This window comes from Battus philenor, unplaced genomic scaffold, assembly GCF_028537555.1.
Source record: "Battus philenor isolate CCGP_79_NKW_IND1 unplaced genomic scaffold, ilBatPhil1.0.hap1 SCAF_7, whole genome shotgun sequence".
Taxonomy (NCBI): Eukaryota; Metazoa; Arthropoda; class Insecta; order Lepidoptera; family Papilionidae; genus Battus; species Battus philenor.
The window spans coordinates 8,423,522-8,437,328 of NW_027181737.1; the positions used below are offsets into that span (position 1 = coordinate 8,423,522).

Consider the following 13,807-nt stretch of genomic DNA (forward strand, 5'->3'; position numbering starts at 1 on the left):
GGCTGTGCGCCTACGCAGCCGGCAGCGCGCTTGCTGCCCGCGCCGCCGGCCATACTCGCCCACGCACTCCCACCCGCATCACTCCCGCTTTAACTATACTACAAAAATTAACATCTCGAATCAAGGATCATCATAGAAAAAATAACACAGAACGAATGTAAAATTCAAAGTGAGTTCGAGCGGAGTTGCGCGGCGGGAAACGACGCGGTTGCGACGTTGGTTAGCGAAAAGAGGTCGTTCGAGTTTGCCGGCGACTGCGAGAGATTTGGGCGAGGAGAGGCGAGGTAGGGAGGGGGCGTTCGCCGCTCGGCGCAGCGCGGCGCTCGGCGGACGCCGACTGAAGGCGCCGCGGAATCGATACGACGCGTGCCCGCCCGCACTACCTGCCCGCGCCCGTATTGCGCGCGAACTTTGTCTTCCCCAACGGAATTTTATATTTAGAACCATGGTGAAACAATTGATCAATACTTTGCACTATTAATTACTACACACTTTCGCTACATTCGTACCTCAAATAGTTTTTCGATTTAATTTTCTCTTTATTTACAGTACTTTTATTAAACTTATTAGGTACTTGCGGATAAACTACGTACATTTTAAGTAATAAAAATATAACGTTATATTATTACCTATGTTCATAAATACGTTGCTTCATTTACTGTACTTTTAATAACTTATTGTTTGCTGATAAGTTATATACATTTATAATTAAATCAAAAAATGTATATCTCTTTATTATCAAAAATACTAAAGAATAACTGAAATATTTATTGTTTCTTTTTTCAGGATTTTATTGATTTTTTAAAGATAATAATTACAAAAATGTAGATTCCTGTAAAACTTGTTGCACCTAACGTAAGTATAGTCTCCCCATGTTCAGTTGCAAAACTTGAGTTTTATCGAATTGCGCGTAGGCGTCAGTGACCCATATTGGCGATAGTCATGCGGCGCTTCACGCACCCGCCCTGCGTCCTTCGCTAGTGTAGACCCCCGTAATGACACTCATATTTAACAAACTAAATCCTACAAAATGACACTTTACCCATCACACGTAAAGATGAAAAGGAATTACGGTAAAAATCGTAATCAATAACTCTGCAATAAATACCATGTACAATCTACAATTTTTACGAAATGAAAAATTTTCACATAAAATAAATAAAAATATTTTTTTTTCATCTTAACATTCTTCATTCGTTAACATGTACCGGTTTTATTTAAGAAAAAAAAAACAATTCTAGCAGATGAATGAAATAAAACACGTTATTTTTGCATAGTATTTAAAAACCATAATATATCTTAAAGAGATGTTTTGATATTTTACCGAAAGTTTTAGTGTGAGTTTTCGTTTTGTCCTTTAAAACGTTATGATGAATAATTAATTAAACCACTCTTTGGTATAATATTTTGAAATAAAAAAATAAGAAACAGCTTTTTGTAATAATGATAGATATATTTTCATAAAGAAAATAATCTTTCTCAATATAACATCAATATCGGAAGTATTCTGTAGAGTTAAATATTAAATAAATATACAATTCTTAGTTCAAGTGGTTAGATATATCTTAGCATCGAAGTCTGCGCAGTTTCTACGTTTAGGAAGATTTTACTACATTTCTTTTCCAAGTTTAAATGTCTTCGTTACAATCATACATATAAATGAAACTCTTATTAATTTTTTTGGTTTCAAAAATACACGACCTCTTCTGTTCTTTTCAATTTGTGTCTTGTATGCTATTCTCTAAAACACGTTTCCTTTTATAGATGGGCGAGATTGGTGTACTTGTACAATATTGTCTACAAGATATGCGAGTCAAAAATGTATTTTAAAAAAACCTTTTCAATTAGATGTACGAGTACCTTATTAATGCTAGTTTTAGATGATATAAGTAGGTGAAGTACATGCATCAAATAAAATTTAAACTGATAAAAGTTTAAACACTTCATTAGACAGTTGACAAAATTAATAATTGGAAACAAGAAAAGATAGATAAAGGAATCTAGCTAAGGAATTAAGACAAAAAATATCATATTTCCTTGAAAAGTTAATTTATGTATAAGTGTCCCAAAAAAAACACAAAGACGGCAATAATGTGTATACGTAAGCTAAAAGACAAAAGCATATCAATATAAATGAAAATAAATTTAAGGAAGTACATGTTAATTTTTTGTGATAACCAATATTAAATGTTACTGTTGAACCCTTTTCACAACGTTAACTGTAAGGCAATATTAATGAAAATGAATTAATTTGTATAGGTGTTAAAATATTCTCATTATCAATACCAACGTTCACTGCTGTTATTTTTTACGTACCGGAATTTAAGTCTTGAGTAATGTATTACATAGTTCAAAACCTAAAAATGAGGCTTTACGTGTAAAATAAGATAACAATAAGAAACTACAGTATTAATAATCAAAGAGGAAAGTTTTTTTTTTAAAATCGGGCTGAAATTTAACTAATTTATCATTTTAAAAGATACTTTATGAAATTGTTTTAAAACCAGAAGCGTCAATATTTATTTTATCACGTAGCAACAAATTTAGCATTTTTTGGCGCCAAAATTTAAACATCGCCTGATGACGAGACGATATGACGTATAATAATACCATAACATATAAATTACATGTTTATTTTTCTGTCAAACGAAATAATGTGAATTTTAATTTACAATAAAATGTTTGTTATAAATGCTCCATTTTCATTTGTTAGTTACTGTTTTACATAGGAATTACATCTGAGATTAATGGGCTATGACTTCTACCCATAAATTAACTCATCTGTGGAAGTACTTAAAAGTATACTGTGAATAAGTTGCACAGATTTACGCAGTGTTGTGTTTTCCAGTTATTCGAAATAAATTTTTATAAATTAAAAGGTATAAAACAAATTAAATACGAAAATATTCCCACGGATGAACGAGTCAGTTATAATAAAAATATAAATGTCGAATAACAAGTAAGGCTTTTCTTTGTTAAGAATCGCAATAAGCGAACAAATTTTCCGTTAAGTATGTTCTAATGCATGTTGTACGGTGAGCAGAGAAGCCAAGCGCGGGTTATCATGCAGATTGCGGCGAATCAATAGGGGCGCTCGGCCACTGACGACGGATGACGATCAATAGCGTCCCAGTGGAGCTGTCTCCGCATTAAGGGGCTTCCTCGAACGCCTTTACATATATCCACAGGCTATCTACACTTCATACGTCACTTTACGTGGCGTGTATGTCACGATGCATTCGACGTGCTATACAGAAAGTAAAAACGACAATTATTACTACAATACTTACGACATATCATTATTTAAAAATCTCAAATTTCTCATATTACCTAAAAAAATATTAAAGAACTTCATTTTATATTAAGGTTACAGTCTGAAAAAATAGACATGCCTTTGTTAATTCAGGGTCAAGACATTGTCTTAAATGAGTAGGACGCCTGTACTTATTATTGTTGGCTGACGGGTGTATATAAAAGAAGTCAACAAACACTGCCAGTCTTTCCAAACGTACCCTGATATTAATGAACTCTTGCACATCTAACCGATTTCTTTTATTGCACAAATGGACATATAAACACAAATGTGTTTCTACGTCAATCACCGTAATAAATTTTTCAACAGTAAATTGATAAAGATGACAAACTGTTAAAACTAAGAATTTGACTTAAACAAATACGTCATACTTTTCAATTAAATAGACACTCATATGGATATTTCTACAATTAAAAAAAATTGTATTGACCTACAAGTACATTAATACGTCAGATTTAACGCTACACTTATAACCCTTTAAGATACGAGTTTAGCCTTGTATCGACGCTTACGCTTCGTTAGCAATATGTCCATGGTCTTTTACATTTATCAAATAAAACACAGGAACAGTGAACAATAATATGATGATAATAAGTATTTCAATATAAGCCAATCAGATGGCTATTTACACCACAAAATTAATATAAGGTAAGGTAACAATGACATTGCAAAATTTAACATGAGCATTTGCCGCTTTCTTATCAGAATTCTATGAGGGCCTATGTCTTGGAGTGGACGAACTGTTGCGAAAATATTGATGAAGATGTGACGAGTCCGAGATACTAACTTAAAACATAAGCTATTGTAAATTTAACATTGAAATAAATTACTATCTAATGTCTATTAAAACTAAAACAAAACTTAACAACTAAAGTCAACCAAAACTGTTTGATTCTCTCAAGGCATTTTTATTTTGCGTCCCAACACCGGGGAACAATGCCGTGCCGATAACGGTGCTAAAACACAAACTCTCCATATTATAGTAAATTACGCCTAAAAATTCTTAACTGTAAAGACTTCTTTCAAATAAAATAGATATGTAACTCGCGACATTAATTAACAGTAAACGAATAATTTACCTTGTTTCACTAACAGAATAAATTCGTTCTTACCACTTTTAAAGCAAAAGAAAGAAGAAAACCCTCCGGCACGTTAAGTGAACATATCAGCAGCTCTACTCTGAATTTTAAATTATAAACATATCGGAAATTTGGATTCGGAAAAATTTGAATTTTTTAAATTAAGAATAGCAAGTATTTTCGAAATATTTAACTATGGTATAATAATCTGTCCTGTTCGCCCATTCGTCTTTCGAGTTTTTTTTCGATACCTTGTGTAGCCTTTCATAATAAGCAAATACTTCAACTACATAAATATTATTCAGAATTTACGATCTCAAGTTGCAAAATATTGTCTTCGTTTGTACTTTTGACTTTAAGGCGTTAGGTTAGGTTAGGTTATTAGGTTTATTATAACACTTGATCGATATTTCAGTTACATTTATTATCTGTAGCAACTACCAAAGCAGACACGGTTATACAGACGAACTAGTATTTGGCGGCAGAAACAGACTGTGATGCGGTTGTACACTACACCAGCAAATGTCACCAATTAGCAAAAAACAACCACCTGATTCTAACATTATTCTTATAAAATATGAATACTTACCACGCCTTAAATTTTAACTAACATCCATTTTATTTAACGATTTGCAGGCGGAAAAATTTTGACAAAAATAATGAACTCTTTTTAAATCATTTTGACATTCGCTAAAACATATTTTAATAACCATAGGTTACACAACACAGGTTATAAAGAAACACAAGGACAAGGTCATTCGTCTGTCCAAACGTGTTCGTTGAAAGACGCTAGATGTAGGCCGCTTGCAACCAGTCAAATTAAAAGTCTCTAGAGAAAGGATATGTCAGGCAGGATGTTTTACGGTTGAAATTATAATATTGATGATGATGAATCTAAACGTCAGCCTCTGAAATACACAAACTATATCAAGACATACCGAACTATGTTATAAATTAGAAAATATTTTTCTCTGCGTTTAGTATAGCTAAGTTTTAATTTATTCTATTCAGTCTTCAAGGGGCAAAATAAAAGGATTTAGGAGATTCATATATTTCATTATAATACAATCAAACTACTATAAGTACTGCATATTTTTTATGCGCATAGACAGGTATTTGTGCATAAAAATTGCAGTTAACACTAATTACTGTCAAAATTGTTTTTAAATAATAATTCGTGTATGTATTTTTTTAAAAACAATAAATAATTATCTTAGCTATGGAAGGTCAGTATCCATATACAGGGAAACAGACTGCGAACAAAGACCCTTACAAAAGAATATTTTTTTTATTATTAGACTTACATAATATGCATATAAACCTTTCGCAGTTACACCTACTGCAACTACTAAAAAAAATGTCGTAAAGTAAAAAATGGCTGTTGTACGATTTTTATAAATGTTTTGGACACCTAATCACAATTTTTTTTATATAAATATTGGCAACATACATACTGGTCTATCTATGCTGGCTTGTAGTTATGGCAAAAATATTCCTTCTCTCCGTAATAATGCGGTATTCTTCAGCTTGGTACTCGGTTATATCGATATTTTTTTAAATAAGTTAAGACATGGGCGACTAACACCAAACTTATCTATGCTCTCGACATAAGTACGGTACCTTAACATCGCAAAAATTTTTCTAAGTTCATGAATATTACCATGATGGATTTGAAGATATTGCGATTTATTTATATGTATAATAAAAGACATTATAATAAAGAAGCATAATCTTTTATTCATAACATAAAATATAATTCTTGAAAAATTTTGATTTAACTATTCAACAATATTTAAACTCTATTCATTTACCTACATATAATTATTACAAAAATATCTTTTAACATTTAATTGTATATTCTTAAAATAATTATTTAACTCCGTCTAATAAATAAATTTACGTTTTCACTAATGGCATTCAACACACTAATGTCTATATAATTTATTATTTAATACATGTAGCTTTAAAATTAAAGTTCTAGGCATGAATTTGAAAGGTCAAAAGAACATATTGATTATAGTTCATTTAACTATAAATATTTAAAAACTTAATATAAAATAATAGAAATAAAAACATTATAATTATTTAGGTTCTCTTTTTGGCACAATTTACTAAGAATTGTCGATATTTAATGGAATCAGGCGTTACCTCGCGGAAGTCCATCCTAAGTAAGAAAAGGACCAATATTTAGCCACTTCCGCACATGCAGTGGTAGTCGTGCAATAAAGTGCACCGCCCGCCAGCCCGCTGATAAATGCGTATGCGGCAAACAATGCGAATCACACAACCGCCACCGCCAAATTACTCTTTTTTAGGACAGTACAAATTCCTGGCTCTCCCCACCCACACATGTCTTGGCGCACCCCAACAAACATCCAGGACACAACCTCTACAGTGAGATTGCCAACATCATGCATGCAGCACTTCACGACATGGGGATCCACAGAGACGGAACCCACGCCATACTTAAAAAGTGGCAACCCCTGGTGATAGACAAGATACTAGACGGGTTAGAGTCCAATAGATCCTTCTTAGATTCATTACAAGGGCCAATACAAGAATACCCCCTCTCTATGCTGTTGAAGATAATGACTCGACCTGTAGTGGATGAGGTAGATGCCCACTTATTCCTAGAGTTGACCGGTCTCACAAAATGCTTCGGGCATCCAGAGATAGACATGGATAAAAGCGTCGCCGCATGGATAGAGAAGAGATCCGTCCTGAAACCAAATCAAGCAGGTATAGCAGAGGAGACCAGACCAGCATTTGTATTAGAGTTTTCCCGCAACTATTACAAGAAGCATAGGAAGTGGCCCACTCTAACATTCCTCAAAGATGCTGACCCGTATATAGTTCAAAGTCACAAGCTCAATGTCTGGCTTGAGACCCCTGACTCGCCCTGGACCCCCAATATGTTCAACAACACATACTTGAGATCAACTCCATCCTTTGACTATCAGGTGCACACAGCAGACCCGTTAGCAGCCAAATCCATCATCCCTAGCAGGGACCACTAGGTGTATGAATATGACACCCAGGCGCATCGGACCAATCACGGCTTCTTCCCATCTAAACCTCCTCGACAGATCGGAAATGCTATTATCCACTACATAACCCATGAGAGAGCAAACGTCAGGGACACAATAGATACGATATCACAGAAAGGGGCCAAACCTGCATGGAGAGTAACAGTTGCGGTTCCTAAAGAGAGAGAGATGAAGAAAGAGAAGGCACGCATGTTTGGGAAAACTAACGCCTGAAATGAGGCTGTATCAAGTTGCTACCGAGAATAACATCAAAAATGTATTTAAGTATATTCCTCATCAAACTATGATAAAGTCGAAGAACGCGCTTAGCAAACACCTCATACGCATGTCCGACCCCAACACGAATCTGCTTGAGTCCCACGCGTTCATAGCCTTGGATTTCCCATCTTGGTGTACATGCTTTAGAGAGGAACTGGTCGGACCTCTCTTCACTGAATTGGATCGACCCCTCGGTGTTCAAAATGTCATAGCGTACACGCAGCGTTTCCCAATCCACTCCATACTTCTATTCCAAGACAGATTCAATCCACTCCAGCAAGGGGCTGATGGATCACCAGAGAATGGCCCCGATCCCGAGGCATGGCAGGAGGGACTGCGCCAGAAGGGATGGACCCTGGCGACCATACTAATAATCCTCCTGGCAGCCTGGGAATGTAAGACAATCGCAACTCTCACAGGGCAGGGGGATAACCAAGTGATATACCTGAGAATTCCTCCCTCCAGTGTGCCGAATCAGATGAGGATGACGAGAGCAGGATATATTAAACACTGCACATTCTGCAAGGAAAATGTCAACAAGCCGGGATTACCTTAAAGTTAGAGGAGACATGGGTATCATCTTACCTGTTAGAGAATGGGAGGGAGCTCTATTATAAGGGGAGCCAAGTAAGTTCCGCTCTGAAGAGAATATCCAGACAGGCCAGTGAGGCGAATCAGACCATCCCTGCTCTGAACGGGGATTTAGCAGATATATTCCCCACTGGGATATAAGCAGCACAAAAGGACCATCAACCTATTCCTTCCCACCGGTGCACGGTTCCGGAAGCCTCCCTCCACCCATCCCAGAGGCACCCAGTCCCGCGGAAACAAAACCACAGCCACATTGCTGCACCACTCATGGTGACTCCTCCCCTCCTTCTGCAGCCGTTCCGCTCAAGACCTATTAACGCAGAACCTCCACCTAGAGAAGACGGCCATGAAAGACCCATCCACATCAAAATACATAGCGAATGTCGCCACCACTCGTTGCAAACCAAGGTCTGACCCCTTGATGCTCATAAAAAAAAAGTAATTTGGTGGTGGCGATTGTGTGATTCGCATTGTTTGCCGCATACGCATTTATCAGCGGGGTGGCGGGCGGTGCACTTTACAGCACGACTACCACTGCATGTGCGGAAGTGGCTAAATATTGGTCCTTTTCTTACTTAAGAATTGCCGAATCTATATTGTCTGTAAAAAACAATTTTACTCCACTTTATTGACTTTGAAAATACTAGTTGATTATTTATGAACTGAAAAAACTGCGCAAGTCACATTTAATACAGTAATTCCTCAACATAAATCATTACAAATAATTAACGTTTGTCTATAGCTCCAATAAAATAAATTTCTTTTCTTTTATAGTACAAAAAGTTTGATTATAATGTGTACATGATACATAACAACATACAATAACACATGTAAAGACTTAAGAAAATTATAACCAAGAACAAAATATCTTTTTTTAAGAATAGACTGTCACTGCTGCCTTTATGGCATTTGCAGATCCCACGGATTTGTGGCGTTATGGCACATAGGACGCCTAGCCAAAGACCTTTTTTTAAAATAGCAAAACTCGACGGTATCAGGGGAACTAGGGCTCAGACTGCTGCTTACTATTATCTTATTTATCGAATTGGGAGGACGCCGAACTCTTAGATCGTTACGGTGAACGCTCCATGGAGTAACTAGGCACAAAGGCTTCCCCAAGGGGACCTCGGCTTTGTTTGTCACACATTGATAATACCCGCTTAAACAAATCATCAATATTTCTAAGATTAGCAATATTTAAAAAATCAATGTACTCAAAAACAACCAGACAATTCCTTAAATCTTTCAGGTTATAATTTTTAAACTTGACCAGTTTTATAAACTCTACTCTTTTATACATTTTCTTTCAATAATAGGATTCGTGGTTTAGAGAATTTTTTTAAAAAAAATATTATGAAACAACATACAGACTTAAAAGATTAAGATTATTACTAATTTGAAAAAAAATAAGAAAAAAAGATATCTAAAAAATAAACTTTGAATTAAAAAAATGACAACGTGTATAATAGAGATTAGAATTTAACAATAGGTTTCAACTAAACTCATTGTACATAATCCAAAATTATTCAAATAATAATGTAACAGTTACTTATTAATAAGAAAAATTAAATAAACTTAAGCAGTATCCCAAATACTGAATACAAAAAAATATTAATTTACATATTTTGAGATTGATTTCTTTACCAACTGCACTTCCATTTGCACTTCAAAAAATGAAATAGATATAAGAATAATGGCAGTTAATACTCATTAGCAGTAATAATCAATAGTACTTTGACAAACAGAAAATGCTACTAGACATTTCGCCTTTTCCTGCAACCATTTTCTTGAACAGATAAATATCATTTAACCAAGTAAACAGATTGAAAATAATTTCCTTTTTAAAAAAAGGAAAGTATTTTCAACCTCAAATAAATTACAACTGCATGAAATTTACATACATACTAATAAGGTCAGATCCTCATAATCCATTAAACTTAATTAAACTTTAAACAAAGGGAGGATGAATTGATTTTAAATATTTTATACTCACCAATAATGCAATAAAAGTGGTTCTTTTTGTTAGCACCAATAATTTTTATAAATATGCACCTTAAAATTTATAGATTGTAAATTTTCAGTGCCAAGTTTATACCAATAAATTCATCAATTTAGTTTTGGATAATTTTACAATAAATATTATAGAAGAAAATATAAGTTAATAATAACTTTCGGTACTAACAATAGTAACTACAGTAAACTAGTTAGTAACATCACTTGGCTACCAAGGCACAAAGTTTCATGCATCAATAAAATTCATAAAAAATACCAGGAAGTATTTTAAGGCACTAATAATTATACTTGACATTAATTCCTTTGTCCATGGCTTGTCCACATGTGTTCTTTAAATGTCTCTCGCATGGTAAAAGACCGTGGACAAAGGTAACAGCATAACCTATTTGTCAAATCAGAGTGCATCAATCGCACATGGTATTTAAGAGCTGATTGGTTGGAATATTTCATTCCACAGTGAGGGCAGTCCCCGCAAATGGCCGCATGATTGGATGTTGAGGCAATTGTGCCTAAAACAGGCCCACTTGACATCCCTGCTAATAAAAGCAAAGCTTGTGACTGTTCTTGTGAATAAGCATTTTCTGTATCAGTGCCGACTTGATGCTCTGACAACAGCACCTCAGGTTCATATTCAATATCAGAGTCTGGTGAATGCTTTTCTGCTTTAACAAGAGATTCATCTGTTGTGGAACTTTTTACTGGACTCTTAGACACTGCATTGATGAAAGAATTAGAGTCAGTGTTAGTTTCTTTTGGCCTAGTGCAATGTATATCCATGACAGGCGAAGCTTTTTTAGCTGGAAGGGGATTAAGTATATCACTTTTTGAAGGGTTAATACCTGAAAAAGTCAGACACAAATTAACAAAAGGTCAACACACCTATATGTAATTTCTTAAAAGGCCTGTTTTTTAATACCTGAAAGCAATGATCTTGCAAGCATACTATTTTCATAATCAGGAAGACTGTCATCATTTTCAGAGTTTATTGTTGGAGGACCAGAATTTGATGTAGTATCATCAATCCATTCTGTTTTAACCAATACTGGAACTTCTTCATGAGCACTTCCCTAAACAAATTTCATAATCACTATAAAATAATAAAACTTTTATTGTCACATAAAATTAGTTTAAACCAAATTATTCACTAACATCTGTACCTTAAACAGTTTTGATGCACTGTTTTGGCATTTACACTTTACTGATTTTAAAGTGGCAGAGACCTGAAGATGCAGCTACATTATTTATATCACCTGATTACACTGTTTTGTTATATTTATCCAAGAATGTAATATTTTTTACGTATATTCTAAGTAAAATAATCCTTTAAATGTAATGTAAACAAATTCACAAGAAAAAATTATGTAGGGGCCTTAAAGACATACTACATTATACAAAAATTTCATAATAAAATAACCTTTAGGTGCAAAATTTCAAAGTAAAAAAACAATTCCGTTTGTTTTCTACTTGTCACTGATTGTTAATTTGAGCTAAACTTCCTCCATTTTATACAAAACGATTAATTATTTTTGGCAAAATAAAAATAAAATCATACCTGGGTTATGGATGTACTTTTACCATTAGCCGTAACTACTTGCTTGTCAACTTTGCTATCATTTTGTTTATCCACATGGTTCTCTGACACAAACACAGGATTATCAACTTTAATTGATTGAGAATCATTGTTAGTAGTGCATATATCACATGTTTCTTTGACTCTCTTTTTATGAGTTTCAACATTTAATATTTCATTTGGCTTGTCAGAAGTACTACAGCGTCTCTTCTTCAGTGCGGGAACTCTTGTTTCTTTTTGAGTTGCACCACAGTTTGATTTTGATGATATTGTTAATTGGGTGTATAGTTTAGTTGTGGTTTTTGGGGAAGAAAAATTTTCATTCTGGAATAGAACATATAAGTGGTAAAGAAATCTGCAAAAGTAATCAATATTTTTATACAACAAACCCTTTAGTTAAAATTTCATATTAGCTAATTTTCCACAATAAATGCTATCATTGTGGTTCACTATTAATTAACACGTTCGCGCGCTGTAATGCATGACAAAATTTGGCATTTTGACACACGTTTTTTCCATACTAAGTCCATAGGCGTACTTGCGTAGGTCCGCTTACCAATACCATACCAAATGACAGAACGTCTTCAGGCGTCGCACGTCCTAGGGCGTTCTGGCAGATTTCTTTCTATCATAATAGGAAACAATACCGCCCGTCGACGTACGGTGGATTACTAGATTTCAAACTTGAACGCCTGTCGACGTAGTGTCGCGTTAGTTTTTTATCTTCTATCGCCCACCGACGTACCGCGCGCGAACGTGTTAATGCTGTTATTTGACAAAGTCATCCTTAAAGTTTTAACTTTTTCTTTTGTGAAAAAGATTTTTGGTAATAAAAGTAATGTTTTTCCTTTACTGCTAATAAAATATACTAATATATTTTATTTACTACTTATAATTATTAATACTTAATTTCTCTGATGTATAAGTATAATTATGTATATATATAATTAGTTTTTCAGATACTCTATCAAGAAAAAAAAAACATGTTTTCCTTAAAAAAACACAAGATTAATGTAAAAGCATAGTAACAAATAAGAACTTAAAACCTTTATAAACTTAAAAATGTTAAAGTGTAAAAATTGACAGATTTACACACACTTCTCATTCCTTAAATAGAATATATATTGCACCTGATGTGTGACTCCTGTCAGTCCCTTTACTTGTAACAAAGCTGCGGTATGTAAAAATGATGATAGTTTACTTTCTTCAATGAACACTTCTCCTTGGTACATGTAAGACAATAAACTGACTATATCATCAGAGGAAACATCTTTCAGAATAATTACAGGATGTTGACATGGATTTTCCTACAATGATACAAAAAGGTTATATTATTTGTTTGTAAATAACAATTTGAATAGCAATTTTTAACAGAGATATAAGGATATGAAGGTTATAAATGTCTCGAGTCATTCACCTTGAACACATTCCTAAAGTATGGACTGCACGCAGAGAGTATCACTTTATGAGCCTTGATATTTCTACCTTCACAGGTAAGCGTGACATCGACCAAATCTTCTGAACACTTTAATGAATCTAAAGCACTCACAATGTTTGTTTGGAAATTATTCCAACGTAAACAGAATTGATCTGCCATCACTACGTTTTCCTTTGAAACGCCTGTAACAAAATTGTATTTGCTGTTTTATTATTTGTCAAAGCATAAACAAATTAATTACGATTATTTAAAATGTTACATATGAAATACATTACGTACCGGTTTAATACAACACATAACTTTAAAACTAACCATTAGTTTTAAGTCTTTATTTTTAGTAAATAAATTGAACTAATAACAAAACCTGTGCGAATAAAAATAAAGTGCATGACCTCCAATGACACAGTCTTCTTTCACTTTTCTTTACTCCATCCATAGATAATAACAGAACGCACTAGATATACAGAGATGAATGCACTTTGCAAAATTGCAAGGATA

At 34.1% G+C, this 13,807-nt stretch overlaps 1 protein-coding gene across 1 annotated transcript; it reads right to left on the reverse strand.

The window, feature by feature from the left end:
• Nucleotides 1-6,202: 6,202 nt before the first annotated feature.
• LOC137930857 (protein abrupt-like) lies at nt 6,203-13,676 on the reverse strand. The gene is made up of 6 exons (XM_068774193.1): nt 13,589-13,676; nt 13,289-13,491; nt 13,002-13,178; nt 11,854-12,195; nt 11,218-11,368; nt 6,203-11,140 (listed from the first exon to the last, which is right to left on the reverse strand). The coding sequence occupies exons 2-6, from the start codon at nt 13,466-13,468 to the stop codon at nt 10,596-10,598; spliced, it is 1,395 nt and encodes a 464-aa protein (XP_068630294.1). The 5' UTR covers nt 13,469-13,491; nt 13,589-13,676; the 3' UTR covers nt 6,203-10,595.
• Between the last annotated feature and the right edge of the window lie 131 nt (nt 13,677-13,807).

Bases quoted from the DNA above. Each gene is read 5' to 3' on its own strand.
- LOC137930857 (XM_068774193.1), bottom strand. From the start codon at position 13,468: ATGGCAGATCAATTCTGTTTACGTTGGAATAATTTCCAAACAAACATT. The intron at 13,179-13,288 runs GTGAATGACTCG...GTATCATTGTAG, and splicing joins ACTTTAGGAATGTGTTCAAG to GAAAATCCATGTCAACATCC. The intron at 12,196-13,001 runs GTGCAATATATA...GTTCTATTCCAG, and splicing joins TGACAGGAGTCACACATCAG to AATGAAAATTTTTCTTCCCC.